Source organism: Urocitellus parryii, chromosome 6, assembly GCF_045843805.1.
Source record: "Urocitellus parryii isolate mUroPar1 chromosome 6, mUroPar1.hap1, whole genome shotgun sequence".
NCBI lineage: Eukaryota > Metazoa > Chordata > Mammalia > Rodentia > Sciuridae > Urocitellus > Urocitellus parryii.
The window spans coordinates 163,457,364-163,477,811 of NC_135536.1; the positions used below are offsets into that span (position 1 = coordinate 163,457,364).

At 36.3% G+C, this 20,448-nt stretch overlaps 1 protein-coding gene across 1 annotated transcript; it reads right to left on the bottom strand.

Moving 5' to 3' along the window:
* Positions 1-15,520: 15,520 nt before the first annotated feature.
* Positions 15,521-16,718, bottom strand: LOC113180681 (corepressor interacting with RBPJ, CIR1). The gene is given in 8 exon segments (XM_026385819.2): positions 15,521-15,858; positions 15,861-16,191; positions 16,193-16,231; positions 16,233-16,297; positions 16,300-16,411; positions 16,413-16,490; positions 16,492-16,553; positions 16,556-16,718. Coding segments are annotated over 8 exon segments (1,188 nt in total).
* Positions 16,719-20,448: the final 3,730 nt, after the last annotated feature.

A 20,448-nucleotide genomic window follows, 5' to 3' on the forward strand; every position in this document is an offset into this window, starting at 1 on the left:
AGATTTTGCTGAGCCTTGCTTATCTATCTGTGGTCTCCTGATGAGGACAGTAGGAATGGCTGACCCATGTGACTTCTCATCTTCCAGCAAGCTGGCTTAAGTTTATTTACATGGTAAAGGTGCTGGTCCAAGAGATAAAGCAGAACTGTGTAAGGACTCCTAAGTTCAGAACTAGAAGAAAATCACCAGTGTTGCTGTCCATTGGTCAAAGAGGACATAAGATCAATCTGAATCAACAGGTGGGGAAAGAGCTTTTCCTCTTGGTGGGTGTTGTTGAAAACTCACATTGCAAAAAAGTTGTAAATACATAAAGGGAAATAATTGCAACTTTTTAATAAAACTACCTAGGATCCATTAGCAGTTTATTAACCTAAATGTATTCTGTGCTTATAAGATTCCCAGGATATTTTTTAAAGAGGACAAATGGCATGGTATATTCACTTTATTCCATCACCCTACAAACCATTTCACTGTTATTCTTCTCCTTGATTATTTCCTGTGATTATTTTCTAATTTTAGATATTCTATTCTCTGGTACAATATTGATCTATTTTTTTTCTATTTTATTTAATGTTCTCAAGCTGTAGATTGGTCTTCAAAGGTAATTGGACTGTGGAACATTTATTAGAAATATTATAACACATAAAATTATATTCTCCAGTTTTTATAATGGCTGTGGATAGGGAAACCTGTACATTGAGAAAGGGACTGGGGGAAAAACAGAAGGCTGTTAAGTATGCCCACTGTCAAGAAATAGCGTCCTTGCCATCCTGTGGAAGTTTTGGGAATTGCACTCTCCAAAATCCTGGAGCCATGGCTCCTAAGCAGCTCCTGTACATCTCTGCTGTGTCCCAGAGAATGCAAAACGTCCCATGCCACGTAGAAGGACATCCTCATGTGGTGGAACTGAACATGCCTACCTCATTTTGTCAGGTTGGCCACACTTCTTAAGAGCCTCATCTCAATATTAATGGGACAGTGTCTGAGCTGCATTTCACTACCTGGATTTTAAGAGCTAAAAATCCTTTGAATATATCTGACACAAGTCTGAAATTTTTTAAAAAAAAGATGTAATGGCTTTTAATCAAATATTCCCACAAATCATAAATTGCATTCCAAACCAGATTCAAGACAGAATTACAATTCCAAGTCAGGAAGACTCAAAGCAAAGTTACTACTACTTTAAATGAATAAATACCTGGAAAGTCATTCCAAGAAATATAACTGCTTTAAAAATTTAGACAAAGTCTACCCATTTTCTTTTTCTTTTTAAAATTATTATCATTTTTATTATTATTGTTTATTATTATTGTTCAAAACATTACATAGTTCTTGACATATCATATTTCATACATTTGATTCAAGTGGGTTATGAACTCTCATTTTTACCCCGTATACAGATTGCAGAATCACATCGGTTACACATCCATGTTTTTACATACTGCCATACTAGTGTTTGTTGTATTCTGCTGCCTTTCCTATCCTCTACTATCCCCCCTCTCCTCCCCTCCCTTCCCCTCCCCTCCCATCTTCTCTCTCTACCCCATCTACTGTAATTCATTTCTCTCCCTTGTTTTTTCCCTTTCCCCTCACTTCCTCTTATATGTAATTTTGTATAACAATGAGGGTCTCCTTCCATTTCCATGCAATTTCCCTTCTCTCTCCCTTTCCCTCCCACCTCTCATCCCTGTTTAATGTTAATCTTCTCATGCTCTTCCTCCCTGCTCTGTTCTTAGTTGCTCTCCTTATATCAAAGAAGACATTTGGCATTTGATTTTTAGGGATTGGCTAGCTTCACTTAGCATAATCTGTGCCATCCATTTTCCTGCAAATGCCATGATTTTGTCATTTTTTAGTGCTGAGTAATACTCCATTGTGTATAAATGCCACATTTTTTTTTATCCATTCATCTATTGAAGGGCATCTATGTTGGTTCCACAGTCTAGCTATTGTGAATTGTGCTGCTATGAACATCGATGTAGCAGTATCCCTATAGCACGCTCTTTTAAGGTCTTTAGGGAATAGTCTGAGAAGGGGAATAGCTGGGTCAAATGCTGGTTCCATTCCCAGCTTTCCAAGGAATCTCCATACTGCTTTCCAAATTGGCCACACCAATTTGCAGTCCCACCAGCGATGTGCAAGTGTACCCTTTTCCCCACATCCTCGCCAGCACTTATTGATGTTTGACTTCATAATGGCTGCCAATCTTACTGGAGTGAGATGGTATCTTAGGGTGGTTTTGATTTGCATTTCTCTGACTGCTAGATATGGTGAGCATTTTTTCATGTACTTGTTGATTGATTGTATGTCCTCCTCTGAGAAATGTCTGTTCAGGTCCTTGGCCCATTTGTTGATTGGATTATTTGTTTTCTTACTGTTTAATTTTTTGAGTTCTTTGTATACTCTGGATATTAGGGCTCTATCTGAAGTGTGAGGAGTAAAAATTTGTTCCCAGGATGTAGGCTCCCTATTAACCTCTCTTATTGTTTCCCTTGCTGAGAAAAAACTTTTTAGTGTGAGTAAGTCCCATTTGTTGATTCTTGTTTTTAACAAAAGAAACAATTGAAAAAATTGACAAAACTAAAAATTGGTTCTTTGAAAAAATAAATAAGATCTACAGACCCTTAGCCATGCTAACGAAGAGAAGAAGAGAGAGAACTCAAATTTCTAGCATACGGGATGAAAAAGGCAATATCACAACAAACACTACAGAAATACAGAAGATAATTAGAAATTATTTTGAATCCTTATACTCCAATAAAATAGAAGATAGTGAAGGCATCGATAAATTTTTTAAGTCATATGATCTGCCCAGATTGATTCAGGAGGATATACACAACCTAAACAGACCAATATCAATTGAGGAAATAGAAGAAGCCATCAAAAGACTACCAACTAAGAAAAGCCCAGGACCGGATGGGTATACAGCAGAGTTTTACAGAACCTTTAAAGAAGAACTAATACCAATACTTTTCAAGCTATTTCAGGAAATAGAAAAAGAGGGATAACTTCCAAATTCATTCTACGAGGCCAACATCAACCTGATTCCTAAACCAGACTAAGACACTTCAAAGAAAGAAAACTACAGACCAATACCTCTAATGAACATAGATGCAGAAATCCTCAATAAAATTCTGGCAAATCAGATTCAAAAACATATCAAAAAGATTGTGCATCATGATCAAGTAGGATTCATCCCTGGGATGCAAGGCTGGTTCAGTATACGGAAATCAATAAATGTTATTCACCACATCAATAGACTTAAAGATAAGAACCATATGATCATCTCGATAGATGCAGAAAACGCATTTGACAAAGTATAGCATCCCTTTATGTTCAAAACTCTAGAAAAACTAGGGATAACAGGAACATACCTCAATATTGTAAAAGCTATCTATGCTAAGCCTCAGGCTAGCATCATTCTAAATGGAGAAAAATGAAGGCATTCCCTCTAAAATCTGGAACAAGACAGGGATGCCCTCTCTCACCACTTCTGTTCAACATAGTTCTCGAAACACTGGCCAGAGCAATTAGACAGACGAAAGAAATTAAAGGCATAAAAATAGGAAAAGAAGAACTTAAATTATCACTATTTGCGGTTGACATGTTTCTATACCTAGCAGACCCAAAAGGGTCTACAAAGAAACTACTAGAACTAATAAATGAATTCAGCAAAGTGGCAGGATATAAAATCAACACGCATAAATCTGAAAACTTTTTATTAGGTAACTTTTTAAAAGTTCAATGCACATATAGAAAAGTACACAGGTCAAAATTTCATAGCTCAAGAAGTATGCAAAGTGAACACACTCACATAACCAGCATCCAGAACAAAAAAGAGAGAATTACCAGTACCCAAGAATCCCACCTTATGCACCCTTCTAGTCTGTGCCACCTTCCCCTTTATCCTGACTTCTAATAGCAGAAATAAGTTTAGACTCTTTAGGAATTTGTTCTAAATCAAATCACTTCCATCTCTTGCATCTGATTTGTCACACTGAATAGCACATCTGTGAAATTTATTCTTCTTGTTATGTATGTCTATAGAGCACTCATTTTCATCACTGTATAATATTCCAATATATACATAGATCACAATTTATTTAGTTTTACAGTTCTGGTTGCTTAGATTGTTTATAAATTTTGATTTTCACAAATTGTCTGCCCAGAACATCCTAGTGCATCCTTTTGATGCACATATGCCCATATTTATGACATATCTACTAGGAAGTGAAGTTCCTGTGTCACACATATGCATATGATTGGCTTACATCCATTTTTATTTCTACCAGTTTGACTCAAATGTATATAGAGGTCTCCACTAATGTGAATATCCAGCATAGAGTGGTTTATAAAAATTTGTGGCCAATTAAAAACCAAGTGACTTGGCTTGAGCTCTGAAGCTGATGAATTAAAAGTTATAATTAGAGCACAGCCTTTATACTGACTCATGTGAATATATAAAAAGTTCTCTTTAAATATTTCCTTATAGTTTGTGAAGTCCCTTTTTGTCCCTTTTAAATATAAAACTAGATAGTTAATATGATATCTCAGTAAAATTCAAGGAACAATTAACCTACTTTATAGGATTTGAAAAGAGGTTAGCATTGAGCCTAGTACAGGGCCAGTGTTCAATAAAAGCTAATCACATTTTATCAATAGCAGAAGCAGAATCCCTTCAGGGGAGGGAGGGCATGTTTATCTCTTTTTCCTGGAAGAGGAATGTAGTACATGAAGAGGTGAAATAATTTTTCCAGGGAAGCAAACCGAGTCAGAGTCAGACTAGAATTGAACTCAGAACTTCTTACCCTATACTTCAGTTGCTAAAAGTGATAATTTGTTTAATATTACTCACTGTGCTGTGTTAGTCAGCTTTTGTTGCTATAACAAAATACCTGAGAAAAATCCCATAAGGAAGAAAGAGTCATTTTGACTCATAGTTTCAGTCCATAGTAGGTTGGCTCCTTTGTTTCTGGGCCTGAGGAAAAGTGTAACATCATGGTGGGAGAGTGTCCTGAAGGAGGCTGGTCACCCCATGATAACCAGGAAGCAAAGAGAGCAAGGAAGCTATCAGAAACTGGAGATTCCCTTTTAGGACATGCTCCCAGTGAACTAATTCCTAAAACTAGGCCCCCCTCCTACAGTTTCCACCACCTCCCAATAGTACATTCAATTATGAACCCATCAGTGAACTAGGCCATGGATGAGCTCAGAGCCCTCATCAGCCAATCACTTTCCAAACATCCCATCTCTGAACATTGCTGCCCTGGGACCAAGTCTCCAATACACGAGCCATTGGGGACATTCCACATCCAAACTATAGCACACTATATTCCTTCTTTTCCTGCTTTGTCTCAAGTTCCCACTCTCTGCCAGTATTTCTAGGGATCACATCCCAAATAAAGTATTTATACTTCAGTTTTTACTCAGGATCTGTTTCTGGGGGAATTCAAAGACTCTCATCTCACTAGTTTTTTTCCCCATCATTCATCTCCTTGATTTCCATTCTGTTAAAAAAAAAGAACAACAAACAACAATAACAACAACAAAACTTCACAGTGTCCTTCCTATATGACACTTTCAGTTTCCTTCAGTGTTCTTGAAAGGTCAGCTTATGCATAGTCAGCATATCAATTCTTTCTACAGAATTGATAATTGCTGTGGCAACCACCTCTATCTCAGTTTTGTTTTGTTTTGTTTTGTCCAGATTAATTTCTTGGAGGACTCTGGCCTGGATTACTTGAGCTTCCTATGAGGAGGATTTGTGTTGAATAGGAAAGTTCACTCTCATTCCTTGACCTCAAATACCCCAAGAGAAAAGACCTTCCCTATTAAAATAAAGGTCATGGCTTCCTCAATTATAGCAAATCTCAAAGCATGAGAATTTAACTAATGGTTAAATCCATATTAAGTTTAATTACAAATAGATGAGTAGATAACATTCAATCCATGCCCCAATGATTTATGGAATACAAACGTGTTGGAATATTGCTGTTTAAATCCAAAGCAGGCGAAGAGGCTCAGCAATCACAAGGACAACCTTAATACAAAAGCTATTGCTAAGCATTAGTCAGGCAGTTAAGATTAACATGGGATAGCACAACCCTCCATTAGTTACTCATCAGCAAACACAGAAAAACGAGAGTTAGATTATAGCTCTTTGGTGTATTTTTAAACGTGAATAAATGGAAAAGCACAGAGGCTGAGCAAGGACCCAGGGTCATGCAACCAGCTAAATTGCTGAGCTGTTGGACACTAAGTCCTTCTAGGTTTAATTCATTGTACCAATAGGTATCACAAGAGACATGACATTAATTCAGTCATTTCAAACTCTTAGGATTTTCTTTTCTACCAAGTTTCTAGGTAATGATGCTGATGATCCAAGGGCCATTTTTTTTTTAACTAGGGATTGAACTTAAGTGCACTTAACCACTGAGCCACATCCCCAGCCCTTTTTATTTAAAAGAATTTATTTAGGGACAGGGTTTTGCTGAGTAGCTTAGGACCTCGCTAAGTTGCTGAGCCTGGCTTTCAATCTTCCTGCCTCAGTCACCTGAGCCCCTGGGATTAAGGCACATGCCACCATGCCCAGTCCAGGGGCCATCATCTGATGGACCATTTTGAGAACACTTTCATTAACAGAATAAATTTATTCTAGATTGAATCTTGGATCACATTCACGCAAGAATCCTGACCCATCTCACTGGCAGATACAGGAGAATTTTATTATTAGAAGCACAAAAATTAATAGGCCTGGGAAGAGAATGTTAGAGGTGCAATGTTAAGGAATCCGGTCTCAAAATAAAGTTTCTAGGAAGAAGTTAGATTTTCAAAGATCCCAAGGAAATATGGCAACAAATATGACTCAAAGTCAGACATGCTAAACTCAGAAATTACCAAAGTTCAAAATCTCAGCTCTTGCTCTTCCAACCAGTTTGCCTTCTACTTGTCTTCTGGAAACTGAGTGAAAGATTTTGGCCATTGTAAGCAAACAATGAACTAGCATGAACAAAGACATAAAATTAAAATATGTTCATTATTTTGTTGTTCTCAAATATCTATATCTGTATGTTCCACATAATGAATGCTTGGATAGACTGCAATTTCAGAAATGCCTTCAGCCATATTCTTCTTTCCATCATTTTTAGTCAACCCTTGAAATTTGGTGATTCAATGAATGAATCTAAATTTAGACTTTTCCCTCACTATTTGTGGGACTGATGGATTATAAAACCTCTTGAAAACTCAGTTTCCTCAGTAGGAAAAGACCAGAAACAAAAACAGTATTTTCTTTGTACAACTACTTCAAAAATTAAATGTGCCTAAAGCACTCGGTAGTGATAGCTCAGTATATTCCATCATATCACCAACTTAGATTTTTTGTTCCATGCTACCATCTTTCCTTCAATCACTGTGGAGCTCCTGTCATTGTTCACATCACATATTAGATTTCACTTTTGTAAATGGATGGTGTTTGAGTGATGATTACTTATAAGAATGGAGAACTTTTTTTTTTTTTTTTTTTACTTTAGGGATTAGAAAACCCAAAGAAGGTATTGTTCTCTGTGTGTGTGTGTGTGTGTGTGTGTGTGTAAATAGATGTACTTATACATTTGTGAAAGAGAGAAAGATAGATAGGGAGAGGTAAAAGTATTTGAAATTTTCTGGAACAGAAAACAGTCATTAATGAAAACTATGATGAAATTTATAATAGTATTGTTTCAATGTTAATTTTTTAGACTTTTATAAGTGTCCTATAGTTATGTTAGATTAACACATTGGAGGAAGTTGGCTATGAGAGTACTATTAATAAGTCTTTGTACTATTTTTGTAACTATTTTGTAAATGTAAATGATCTCAAAATTATTTTTTAAACTACTGAATTGATTAGGAAAGAGCTAGAGAGGTTGTGATAACTTTTAATAGCCTCATATAGGACAAACATAATTCACACATAGATTTTGTTTGTTTGTTTGTTTTCCTGGAAATAACTAATATTCATCCAGAAACAAGTTAGGGCAGATGCTATGTGCTCACTGAAACCTATTTTCTCTTCGCTGTGGACTCAACCTTAGACTGTTTCCCAGCTCCTCTTGCAGTTAGTTGTGGTCTTGTGATTGCATCCTGGGGGATGGGTAATGGGTGGGAACAGTGATTCCAAACTGAACCTCTCTTAATCCTCTGTGTTCTCTCTTTTTTATACAAGTTGAACATACCTAATCCAAAAGTCAGAAATCCAAAGTGCTGCAAAACATGGAACTTTTTGAATGCCAACTGATGCTGCCAGAGGAAAATTCTACACTCCTAAAATTTATTTCATGAACAAAATTATTAAAAATATTGTATGAAATCACTTTCAGGCTCCTTGTATACCTAAAATATAAATGCATTCAGTGCTTTGACTTGGGCCCATCTTCAAAATATCTATCTATCTATCTATCTATCTATATATATATATATATACAAATTTTTCAAAGTCCCAATCCCAAACACTTCTGGTTCCAAACATTTCAGATAAGGGATATTTAACCTGTACAACACTCTAGAGGAAGAATGAGAACAAGACAGAAAGAAACTGGACCTGAATGAGCATGTAAGCCTGCCATCCAATCTGATGTTCATGTTTGACTTTAAAGGAATAGGAAACTTGTTGGAGGGTTGAATTGGCTATTGACCTAACCCTAATGCAAAAATGTGGACAGCATGCTGTGAAATTTAATTGGGCAGTATTGTTTTCTATTAAGCAAGCATAATTTGGCTTGGAAAGAAATCCTAAAGGAGGTTAACTATTTCAAATATAAAATTTCATGGTGACTTTTTGAAATGAGATACCAATGCTAGTATGTGTCCATCCTGGTATTTGTATTTTAATGGCTTATATTCACATATAATTTAAAGATTGTAAACATCGTGAGAACAAGGACCTTGACTCTCCTGTTTTTATCTATATTCCCACAATTTTACACACTTCCACACATTCAATACCAATTCAATGGAATCAAGAAATGTGGAAAGAAACTGTTTGGTTCAAACAGAATAAGGAAAAGGTTTTTTAGTTTATTTTGATAGGAACATAGCAGAAGTCTGTTCCTCTTGTAGTTAGTATACATAATTTTATAGATCAAATTCCTTTGAATGAATAGGAGTGAAACTACATAGTGCTTTTATACCATTGCATGTATTGTCAAGTGGTACTCTGTCTGACACTGAGTAAGTGCTAATACCTATTGAATGAATGAATTTTATCAATATCAATAACTCTGGTTTAGTTTAGAGTATGTGGAGATAAGATTTATATTATATGTTGCTTTAAATTGCTGATGATAAATGAAGTTGGAAATACATATAGTGTGAACCTCAGCTGAATTCATTTTTGTATCTCTTACAAAGGTGCCTTATATGTCCTAGAAAAATGTAACTAATGATTGGGATGGAGAAATAGCTTAATGTTAGTGTGTGTTTAGCGTGTGAGAAGTCTTGGATTCTATCTCTAGTACTAAAAAATAAATACATAAATAAAAATAAATTAGTGATAGCATAGAATTGCTTTAGATAAAAAGCCTAATTCTCATTTTGACTAATGAAGGAAACTTCACAAACTTCATATGTTGGTTTAAAGTAAGGGAATAAGCATAAAACATTAACATGCAGTTTTGAGAATGAATTAAAGTAAAATTTTACTTTGCCACGAATCCAATTATTGCAAAAAGACACATATGTACCTCATTTGTTAGTTCCCGATAGTTTATTCTAAAATAAATTAAAAAGCTGTGAGATATCTTCATGTGAGATATTTACATTCTGGTTTTGCTGTGTGCAGGTTTTCCCAAAAGCTGCTGAAATTAATTTCTGAACTTTACCCTTTTGATATCAACTTCCAAGAAGAAAAACAAAGAAAATAGATAATAGAAATGACTATTATAGCTAATGAATTGATAATGTCTCCATATTAATAAAGTCCTCTTACCATTTCACTGAATAAAATAACATGGAATGGAAAAAAATGGAATTGCACAAGGTAATTTGATTCCAAGTCTGGTATAAAAAACAGAAAAATAAATAGTTCTGTAGACTGCATAATTACAGATTTATTAATACGTGCTTTGAATGCACTGCTGTATCATGAGTGATACAATGGGAATATTAGTATTTTATTCTCTATATTCCTCCACTCCTTACCTTCATTCCAAGCAAGAAGATGTTTCCCTATCATTCCCCTGCCTCGGTGCATTTTTTTTTTGGGGGGGGGGCTTTAAAGCCAAAAGCAAAACACTCGAAGAAAATCTCTTGCTTTGTTTCAAAAGCTAAACCTCAGTGAGATATACAAGGATCAGTATTTCACTTGGAGGGGGGTAAAAGGAAATGAGTGCTTGTCAAAGAGCAGAATCACAAATAAGTGGAGGAAAAAGAAGCTTTATCATGAGAGGAAAGAAAATGAAATCTATGGATCTCTAACCCAAGATCCCCACCCCTGACTCACAATCTCCAAAAATCATGAGGATCGCTAAAGGGATAGTTGTGGCACACTTCTAGGAGGTGGGACTGAGTGGTGACAGGATTCCACATCTTGTGAGGATTCTAGCCTTGATAACTGCAGACCTATGAGGCTTCAGGGATTGGATTAGTTGGAGATTTAAAGAACTTACTGGTTCCTAATGTGTGCTGGAATTCAGCACATTCTCTCCAGGTGTTCTGTTCTGCTTGAGATCCCTTGTCTAATTCAAGACATTTGCCAAGTGAGGGCAGAATGAATGAAGGGGAGTCATGTGACAGCTCCTAATAATAAGATTCAATTTCCCTTCGGACTTAAAGTTGGATTTAATATGATTGAAAGAACATAAAGAAAAGTGACATTTATTTGACTTTGAATTATAATAGTAGCAAATTCATACCTCCTACACACTTGTAATATTATCTATACTATATAGCATATTAAAGAATAATATATTTTACTTAAGCTAAATAAAGACTGTTTTTGTTCTCAAAGGCAAATCTTAAAGCAGAAAATGTATGCATGAACAGAAATTTTCTTTCAATAATGAGTTGATATCTAAGCTGTTTCCAGTTACTGGTGCCATTTCCAAATTAAACAGGCTTTTATTATAATTCAGCTGAACAGAAGGAAAATAAAGCATAGAAATGTACTTCCGGTATTGTCATCTAAAAATCATACTACTGACGGATTTGATTATAATACAACATTTCTTTTCAAGTAACTTGTAGCTTAGAATGCATATAAAATGATGGGTTTTTTTGAGTGTTCAGAGATGAAGCCAAAATTTGCAATTGAGATACTTGTTGTAACCCTAGTGAAACTCTAATATTTCTATTTTTTTATTCATTTAGTTCCCAGCTACAGGCATTGTGTTAGTGTTCCCATTATTGACCCCCTTCCTGAAATCATGCTCTTTGCTTCTCTGTAGTTCTTCCCACTAGTGTAAATAAATATATATTTCCCAAACCACGAAGGTTGAGCTTGGCTGTGTAAAGTGGTTTGGTCAATGGAGTATTAGTGGATATGCTGCACGAAATAGCTTTAAATGTACCCTGTGTTGGAACTTAATTTCTCATGTTCTTGCCTTTCATCATGAGAAGAACCTCTCTCCAGAAGTCAGCATTTTAATAAGCATGAAAACTGTAGATCAGATCTGGATCAAAACACTAGCTAGAATCCAAGCTTAGCTAAATCCAGCCAAACCTGGTTGACTAGAAGACATCTGAACAAGAAATAAATATGTATTTGGGACAGTTTTTTACACAGCATTATACTGTGTACAGTAGACTGATATATCTTTCCATTCTCTGTATTTCAATAGATCTCCAGGCTACTCATGGTGTTTTAAATATTTAGATTACCAAAACTTATCAATTTATTTCTCCTTATGAAGGACCAATGGACATTTATATGCTATGGTTCCAAATTAGTATGGAACAAACTTTCAGTTGAGACTATTTTAGTTCAACAATTAAATCCAATTTATTTAAAGGAATATTTTATTTCACTACAGGAGGGAATAAGAATTGAATATTAGTAAGATATTATTCCGAGGACTAGACAAGTAAAAATATGAACTACTAAAAATGGAGAAAAGTAATATGCTTTTGGAGAAGAGCAAACAATATATTGTGATTATTACTTAAGTTAGCCATTCCAAAAATAGTATGATCTTAATAGATGGAATATGGAAACAGGGAAATATGTTTTCAGTGTGAACAACATTAATTTATTCAACTTTCATCCATTTTCTTACTGAGTGAATATTTTGAACTGTCTTCAATGAACCAGATGTTGGTGATATGGTAGTAAATAATATAATAATGATATCTAGGTTACTGGGCATGACAGGACAAAATGGGTAGGATGGGACAGATACCAAGTTCCCTGCATGGGACAGGGTCCAGTTCCAGAATGAGATGCTAACAAGCCAACAATATTCTGTTCAAAGACATTTGCAGCTTTGAAAGAATCAGGAACCATTGCAACTGGTGTGATATGATCCAGAAAAGGGTCAAACAACTGTCCTGTCCACTTTTCAAGTAGCTGAAGTCTTGGAGAAAGATATGAAGAACATTCTTTCTCAGGGAAGAAAAATTTTCCAGTTCTACAGGACATTTACCTCCAAGTCATGGGACATTTTGGATTGGTGACTGATTGGCCTTGTATTGTGGTGTAAGGGAAGGAAGAACATAAAGCAGACAAAGAAGTTTAGTTTACATAGATAACATTGAACCAAACAGGTAAAGGAATTAGGAAAAGAAATGTAAAGTTTTATCTGTTTCTACAATAATGCTGCATAACAAACTGCTCAAAAACTTAGTAGCGGTAAACTAATAATTACTTAGCATTTTTTTTTTTTACAAGCATATAGGTCAGTTTTGTGATCCTGCTAAATGGGTCCGGGCCGACTGATTTGAGCTGGGCATGCACTCCTCCATTGTCAGCTATAGGCCAATAGGATAGATTTGCTAGTTTATAGTGGGTTTACTTCTATATCTGGGGACATGGCTCACTGAGCTCTACTCAGGCCTCTTTCACGCACCAGGCTACCTAGAGCTTATTTAAATGCACAGGAATACAAGAGAATGAGCAGAAACACACGGGACTTCTTGTGGTCAAGGCTTGCAACTGTCGTCTCATATAACATTTGTGTTTTCGTCAAATTTACACCCCTGTGGCCAGAATACCTGACAAGAAGAACTTAGAAGAAGAAGTTTTTTTGAAGCTTATGGTTTCAGAGGTCTCAGTCCATAGATAGCTGATTCCATTGCTATGGGTCCAAGGTGAAGCTGTACATCATGGTGGAAGGGTTAAGTAGAGGCAAATCCCTCAGCTCATGGAAGGAAGAAAGAAAGGAAAGAAAGAGATAGGAGTGAATGAGGAAGGGCTGCAGGAAAGTGCATATTTCCAGGGCAGACCTTCAGGACCCAATTCTTCCAGCCGTGCCCCACCTGTCTACAGTTACTACCCAGTCAGTCCATTCAAACAAGGATGGACTGATTAGGTTACAGCTCTAATCATTTTGCCTCTGATTATTTTTGCATTAGCACAATATCTTTTTGAAGATGATTCATGTCCACAACATAATAATTTGCCATATTATTTTGGCCAAATCAAGTGTATAACCCACCAAGATTCAAGAGTTGGAGATATAGATTAGGCCTTTTTGTGGGAGGAAGAGTCAGTCCCACTGCATAGGGGCATGGGTGAAGGGAGAGAAGTACTAGGGTCACAACTGTGATCTGTCTATTACAGTAACCAACTATTTTCAATTTCCTATTTCGGGGCTGGCAATGTGTTTGAGACTTTTAACAACTTGATCTCGTCAATTATGGGAGCCGTTCTACCAGAAGAAACTCTGTCTCAGAGATGTCATATTTATGCATCACCATGCAGACATCATCAGCTGGTGGAATTAGGCTGGTAGTTCTGATGCTTTTTAAAGCATAAGCTCTTTAAGAGATCCCTCACACTGCTTCCCTAAATCAATGGCTTGCAATTTCCCCCAAAATGGTTTATCAATTGAAATAAAATCAATTCTACCACAGCAGGAATCAGAAGAGTTAGGTGAGAAGATGATGTGGTCTGTGATTGCATAGTTGACAAAACCCATGCTGGGAATGCTAGACAGGAATGAAAGGTGACCTGAGGTTCACTGGGCAAAATGAACTTTTACAAGGGAATAACCATCTGGGGAGCTGTATCATTCCAAATCTTCACATCCAAGGAGACCTAATGAGTTCAGGTTCTACTGAGGCAACATTTGTAAGAGAATGGGAAATGAGAATGTGACTTCTGAGCAGAAAAATCCATATCACATTGTAATTTCATCTGGTTGATGGAAAGGATCATGAAAACAGGATCTAGCCCCAGGGAAAGGGGTTGCACACATGAGCCTAGCAGTTTGCAACCCCTAGTTGTCTGGGTTTCTGGAATGGGAATTAGGAAGTAAATTGTAAGGTGATGCTAGCATGGATATTTCCTATTTTGTTCTTTGCTGCGCTGTTAACACCTTGAAGTGTTTCAGGTACATGCAGACATAGAGTAAATATTTGTGGAGTCATGAAGATAAGTGTATAACTATATATAAATAGCACCCCTGGGGTTAAATCATTATAAACTCATGGGATCATAACTGAGAAAATATCAGACAATTTCCAGATCCTTGTTGGTAAAAGAGGTACGAAAGTCCCAGTCAGACATGGAGGCTTCTTACTTAGTGATTCAGAGACCAGCACTGATTCTCCGAGTGGCCTGCAAACCAAAGGAAAAAGACTCGCTGGTGTTTGCATTGTGTAATTTCCATTTCAAGCCATTTCTCTAGTGATGTCCAGTAAAGATTCAGAATATTCACCTTTGGCAACACTGAACTTATGAACAGAAGGTGATTGTTGCTATCAAGTAGACCCCTGCTGTTCTAAATGAAGTTTCAGACCATTAGCAGCATCACCTAATTCTCTAATAGAAATTGAGATTCTCAGGTCCTGCCCCAGACCTACTGAATCAGAATTTTGAGGGTGAGATCCAGGAATGTTTTTTTGTTTAATAATCATTCAATATGCTATCCGTCGTTTTATGATGTTTTAGAACAAAGCAAGTTTCACAAAGTTACATGGGGTTTTTATCTGGCATAGGGTTCAAAGAAACAGTTACCAATAGAAAGTATTTCTACAACCTCAAATTAGATTATATTTAGGTATATTTGCAAAATTCATCCTTATGGTATTCCTGCAGTTTTGTATTTGAAAGGACAGTTTACAGAGATGGAAAGTTGGAATTCAGATTTTTTTTATTAGAAAGATAATAGTACATAACTTAGACTTTGCAGTTTTTTATTATTCAATAAGAAAACGCACATATTTTTATTCCTAGGTGATTGTCACATATGGTCCCTTTATTCTCTCCCATGTCCCTTCAGTGTGCTTGTCTCACGAGTGCTTCCTGCGTGCATGGGTACCATGGTATTCTGGTGTCATTTTCTCTATTGCACTCTTCACTGGGACTCTGCTACGGCTGCTGCTTTTACTCCCTTTGCTTATAACTACCAGGAAGTGGGTTTCTCCCACTTCTCTTATCTCTGCTATGACTTCTGCTACTTTGTACATTTCTCTCAGATCCTCTCTTCTCTGGGTTGTGATGATGCCTTCTAGATTTTTGCCTACAATTAGGATGGCTCCACTTGCTATCCTCTCCAGAACTTTCTTGTTTTTAAAACTGAGGCTTTTCCTTGTTGTTGTTGCTTTCTCCCTTGTCACTATAACTTCTAGAAAGTTCTTCATAAAGTTTTTTTTTTTTTTTACCCTTAGTCTCTTCACATTCATTTTAATTTCTGGAATGCTTATTTTTCCTACTTTTTAAAAATTTTCTTTATAGTAATTGTAATGACTGCTTTTTGAAATCATATTAGAGGAAGAGGAGGAGAAAGTCAGAGAGGAGGAGGAGGAAGAAGAGGTTTTAAAAAAATTTTTTTTATGTTTGTATCTGCTCTTCTGTAACATTTTTTAATACCTTTTTTCTTTTCTATCCAATTTCCTGAGCTGCTTCTGTTTTCATTTGGTTTTGAGTGACTTTAAGACTTTAACTTCTGAATTTTCTTCACCCTCACTGGCAGCAAACTCTGAGTCAACACAGACATCCTTCCGTTGCTGTGATGGATCATTTGCACCCAAGTTTCTCCCCAGTATATTTCCTTTACAGTGAAAACCCACTATTTCTCATCTCCACTATTAGCTCCCTGAGGGTGCATTGAGAGTCCTGAGCCATCAGTGGGAACCCAACATACATTGGTTCCAGAAAATTCAAAGGACGTTCTTGAATTATGCTGACATGACCCCATTAGTGATATTTAACACATCTCACATTTCAAAACTGAACGCCAAAGGGCTGATCTCTGGTGTTCATGCCATCTTTGGCTTATTTTTTCACATGGAGTTCCTTTCTGCTATTCAAATTTCTATTCTGTTTCTTCTTTCTCTTTATTTTCTTCCATTAGCTCCTAGTGGAACTTCACACATGAAATTAAGGCTATTCTTTACACATTCACCTTCCATAAGAATCTGTTATCATATAACACTTGTACTTTAGGATACTGTTGCATTAATTCATGTTTCTTCTTATCATATAATAATTTCTGTTCTGCCATCCATACCTTTTGGATAGTGCATTCAGAGACAGGATGAAAGTTCTTTTGGCACATGAATTTGGCAAAGGATTTGTCCATCTTGCAGTCAGAGCTAGGGAGGGCCCCTGTAAATAAGCTTTTTAATAAACCTTCTAGATAATTCTTATGTGTGCCAATGTTTGAGAAACACTGAATTGAAAGATTTCAGAGGCCTCATGGATATCAAGAGGTTCCTATGACTTTCTTCTACTATTGTCCTGTCATATGACCTAAAATGGATTATCCACAGCACAAAGGCAGTTGAATTTTTGACTAAGGAATAAAAGGAAATTGGCACATGGGTAAACAGATTTTGAACACCTTCTTCTTCATCACTATTAGTATAGTACCTTGTTTGCATAAGCATTCTTTGAATTGCTGTGAGGAAATTTAGTAACATTTCTTAGAGTTGAATAAAATAATGGTTCATAACATGGATTTGGAGCCCAGAAAAATCTGGTGTCAACTCCTACTCCACTATATATTATCAGGAGACTTTGGGCAAGTTCATCTCTGAAGGGTCAGTTTTTATTTTCCTAAAAAATAGCAACTTAACAGTAGCTATATAATTTTTGAAGTAATTTAGAAAAGGAATTCACATAATGGATTGGAACATATTTTGATGTTTTATCCATGCTAAATTCTTAATAATGTAAGTTACTTTTATTACTAGTGTAACAATAAGTATTAATATATGTATGTTGCCAACATATTTTTCAATTATATAATGGATCAGTCTGAGTTTGTAGTACACTAAACATTTTTAAAAGAGGATCACAGATATTGACCAAAGTACTACAAAAATCACATATCCTCTCATTCTGTGAATCAAATTTTGCTTTCTCCTAATAATTTAAATTTAAGTCTCGATTTCCTACTCATGCACAGCAACACTTGTGAACGGGTTTCTCTTTTGATGTGCCCCCAATGTGACACAGGAGATCAAATTGAAATAATAAAATAACACTGCATGAAAAGGGACCCAGGCTACACTTGTTAATGAGTAGATAAATGTTGTTCAGCCCCAGGAAAAAAATTGCACATGGAGCAAAGCAATGGCTTTTGTAAGACTCAGCATACACCTTTAAATTATTTTCTGTCGGCTTCCAAGTTCTAAAGAGTGATTGGTGTGCACAATGAAAAGAGAGAGAGAGAGAGAGAGAGAGAGGAAGGAAGGAAGGAAGGAAGACTTGAGGCTAGGACGATAAAGAGGAAAATGACCAACCTCCCTCCCCTTACCTCTCCTTCTCACTCCAGTCTCACTAATGGTTTAAGAAAGAAGGCAGATGCTGAAGCCACAACTGAGAAAGAGAATCGTTTCAGGCCCCAGGCAATCCTTCTATCAGGGAAGGTTGAGGTCAGACACTGAGAACATCAAAGAAAAGAAAGGTCTTTGGGGTAAAGAAGAAATGGCATCCCCGTGAAGAATAAAGAGGAGGGAAGTCAAAATCCATATTCTACTGTTTTCTCATGACAAAAACATAGCAGATTTTCCCAGAAAGCAGATTAATTGCCCTTCCCTTTGAGCTATCTGAATTCCCTGTCTTTTATTATTGAATTATAGACATTAGTATGGGAAATAAACTTCTTAGCATAGTCATCAACATTTTTGCTCATTCATTATTTTGTGATTTTCCCAGAAAGACCTAAATGGGATCATTCAAATTCAGAGGTTTCTGTCTTTCTTTTCTGAAACAAAATAAATGCACCAGAAATAATTATTTCTAACTATGTGATAGTGCAGTGTGTTTAATGAGTTGAATACATAAGTGACTGGTGTCTTTAAATTTTGTGGAGTTTTTTTTAATAAGATAGATATAGAATAAACCCTTCTGGTCCTATGTTATTGGTTAGAGTTTAATCTGGAAGAAGGAAATATTAGAAAGAATGGTCTAATAATCTTGTAAGGTCTCTGCCAATTTTCTTAACAGTAAGGCCATTTTTGAAAATGATCAACCCCTGGGTACCATATGTTCAGAACATTCAGTGTTTTATTGCTCTATAGAGTTTTTTTCCTTGACAAAATATCATCTTAATCTTTCTCTAGTGATAAAGGAGGGAAAGGCTTTTTATTATTATTATTTTTTTTTTTAAATCTGCCTGTCTGAAGCTTTATTTTGGAAACTCCCTGGATTCTTGGGGTACATAGTTTCTAGGACAGCTATCATTTAGAATGTAATAATGTCTTCTTTAGAATCATGATAAATAATTTGCAGTAGAATAGAATGTTTTAGTAGTATACCTTGTGTTAGGTTTGACAGAATCAATGTATTTATGGCAATGCGGCATGTAAATTGGTTTATTTACATACAGAATCCTAGGTCAAGGTCAAATTCTTTTCTAATCAATATGCTTTTCATATCCATATGTGGTAATACTTGAAGATACTCCCAATTTTGCCTTCCAAGACCTGTGCTCTCTGGTGCTTGGAGTAAGATTTCAAGGCTCCTCATCTGAGGTGCACTGAGGAACCTACTGAGGAACAGGCCAGAGTTACCAGTGATTAGGCAATTGTTAGTTTTTGGTATTGTTAGGAATAGGCATTGGTGGTAGAAGGCATAAAAGGGACCATCAGGGTATTCAAGTTTTATAAAATCCCAGAGCGAGCAAGCAATGTATTCAGGCTCCTAAACAGATAATTCAGGAAGAAATATGAGACTGAGATATAGAAATGTAGAAGAGAGAGGGAGAGAGAGAGAGAGAGAGAGAGAGAGAGATTGTTCCATTGACTGTATGCCCTTATAAGTTATTCAAACTTTCTATGTGTATGCATGTAGTGGTCATAAAAAAAAAAAAATGAGCCTCTTGGATTTCTGACTGTGGCAGAAATGAGGCCACAATTTCACAGGGCCACTCCAGTCAAAGAGAAAAAGCATCAGGGACATTAAGGGATGTCCATTCCAGGAAATTGGGAGCTCCTTTGATGAGTGATCTTTAGCTTAAAGGCTTGGTGGTAGGTCAAATAATACCCACCAAAGACATCGGCTTCCTAATCCCAAAACCAGTGACCACATTATTTTACATGGCAGAAGGGATTTTGTAGATGCCATCAAGGTAAGGATCTTAAAATAGGGAGATTATTTTAGACTATCCCAGGAGACCCAAAGTAATCACAAAGGTCCTTATAAGAGGTAGACCAGAGGGTCAAAGTCAGAAAAAGGAGATGTGATAATAAAGGTAGAGTTCAAAGAAAGTGGCAAGGAGGGATGGATGAGAAGATACTGGCCTTGAGGATGGAGGAGTCACAAGCTCATAGACACAGATGCCCTCTAGAAGCTGAAAATAGAAAGAAAATGAATGATCTCCCAGATCCTCAGAAGGAATGCAGCCCAACCAACACTTGGATTTTAGGGTTTCTGACCTTGAGAATGGTAAGATAATGCATTTGTGTTATTTTAAGCCTCCGAATTTGTAATCATTTGTTATGGTGGCAATGGAAAATCAATACAGACTTCCTATTGGCTTTCAGAAAATACCTTAGGATGGGCATTGCAGACAGAGGTTCTTTTACTAAATCTTCATTTCTTCCCTCTTTCCTTTATCTGGAGTCTGATGACTTTCCCAACCTCCTCTAGCTCTTCTTAACTTTCCTTGACAGGAATTTCCTCTGATAGACTGCATGTATATTTAATCCTATCTTGGTGTCTGTTTCTTGGAGGACTGGGATTAATACATCTAGTAAATTTGTTTTTGATTTTGCAAGGGTTTTTAAGGTACCTACCATATGGTAATCATTCAAATTATGAACTATCATGATTGTTAGTTATAGTGGCACCAATAACGTAAGACA